At 45.9% G+C, this 1,719-nt stretch overlaps 2 protein-coding genes across 2 annotated transcripts in view; both read left to right on the top strand.

Annotated features, from left to right (window-relative positions):
- The window catches only part of LOC102851284 (location of vulva defective 1-like), a 14,663-nt gene extending 13,358 nt beyond the window's left edge, over positions 1-1,305 (top strand). Inside the window, exons 6-7 of the mRNA XM_006889807.1 lie at positions 93-613; positions 1,177-1,305. Of these exons, the coding sequence (XP_006889869.1) occupies positions 93-613; positions 1,177-1,305 (650 nt within the window). The remainder of the gene's footprint in view (positions 1-92; positions 614-1,176) is intronic.
- A 286-nt stretch (positions 1,306-1,591) lies between these two features.
- Positions 1,592-1,719, top strand: part of MUC17 (mucin 17, cell surface associated) — a 61,132-nt gene continuing 61,004 nt past the window's right edge. The window contains exon 1 of the mRNA XM_006889806.1: positions 1,592-1,654. Coding sequence (XP_006889868.1) covers positions 1,592-1,654 — 63 coding nt within the window. The remainder of the gene's footprint in view (positions 1,655-1,719) is intronic.

The following is a 1,719-nucleotide window of genomic DNA, read 5'->3' as shown; positions in this document are numbered from 1 at the left end:
TTCTACTGCAAGTAAAGCTACCTCTACTGATACCAGCTTATCTACTGCAACATCTGAGGCAACCTCCACATCTCTTTCAACTTCTACAGCAGGGACAAGTACCTCTTATGCTACCACCTCCATAACTTCTACTGGGGCAAGTACACCTAGTCCAACTGTGAGTGACACTACCACAGCCCTGTCAACTTCCACCGATGGATCAACATCTTCAACTATCACTTCTATGACTTCTACTGCAATTGAGACTACCTCTACTGATACCAGCTCATCTACTCCAACGTCTGAGGCAACCTCCACATCTCTTTCCACTGCCACATCAGGGACAAGTGCCTCTGAGACCACAGCATCTACAACTTCTACTGGGACTAGTATACTTACTTCAGCAGTGAGTGACACTCCAACAACCCTATCAACAACTAGTGATGGATCAACATCTTCAATTATAACATCTGTCACTACTACTGCCACTCAGGCTACCTCTATGGATACCAGCTCATCTACTCCAACGTCTGAGACAACCTCCACATCTCTTTACACTTCCACATCAGGGACAAGTACCTCTTACACTACCACATTCATAACTTCTACTGGGACAATTACACCTTCTCCAACTGTGAGTGACACTACCACAGCCCTGTCAACTTCCACGGATGGATCAACATCTTCAACTATCACTTCTATGACTTCTACTGCAAGTGAAGCTACCTCTACTGATACAAGCTCATCTACTCCAACATCTCAGGCAACCTCCACATCTCTTTCAACTTCTACAGCGGGGACAAGTAACTCTTACACTAGCACCTCCATAACTTATACTGGGACAAGTACACCTGCTCCAACTGTGAGTGACACTACCACAGCCCTGTCAACTTCCACGGATGGATCAACATCTTCAACTATCATTTCTATGACTTCTGCTGCAACTGAGGCTACCTCTACTGATACCAGCTCATCTACTCCAACGCCTGAGGCAACCTCCTCATCACTTTTCACTTCCACATCAGGGACAAGTGCCTCTGAGACCACAGCAACTACAACTTCTAATGGGACTAGTACACTTACTTCAGCAGTTAGTGACACTCCAATAACCCTATCAACAACTACTGGTGGAACAACATCTCCAACTATCACTTCTATGACTTCTACTGCAAGTGAGGCTACCTCTACTGATACCAGCTCATCTACTCCAATATCGGAGGCAACCTCCACATCTCTGTCAACTTCTACAGCAGGGACAAGTACCTCTTACACTACCACATTCATAACTTCTACTGGGACAATTACACCTTCCCCAACTGTGAGTGACACTCCAACAGCCTTATCAACAACTACTGATGGAACAACATCTTCAACTATCACTTCTATGACTTCTCCTGCAAGTGAGGCTACGTCTACTGATACCAGCTCATCTACTCCAACATCTGAAGCAACCTCCACATCTCTTTCAACTTCTACAGCAGGGACAAGTACCTCTTACACTACCACCTCCATAACTTCTACTGGGACAAGTACACCTAGTCCAACTGTGAGTGACACTACCACAGCCCTGTCAACTTCCACGGATGGATCAACATCTTCAGCTATCACTTCTATGACTTCTACTGCAAGTGAGGCTACCTCTACTGATACCAGCTCATCTACTCCAACGCCTGAGGCAACCTCCTCATCTCTTTCAGCTTCCACATCAGGGACAAGTGCCTCTGAGACCACAGCATCTAC

This window comes from Elephantulus edwardii, unplaced genomic scaffold (genome assembly GCF_000299155.1).
Source record: "Elephantulus edwardii isolate Elephantulus edwardi_28Jun2011 unplaced genomic scaffold, EleEdw1.0 scaffold00080, whole genome shotgun sequence".
Lineage (NCBI taxonomy): Eukaryota > Metazoa > Chordata > Mammalia > Macroscelidea > Macroscelididae > Elephantulus > Elephantulus edwardii.
Note: the sequence above shows the minus strand (reverse complement) of the source record. Positions and strands in the feature narration are given on the sequence as shown.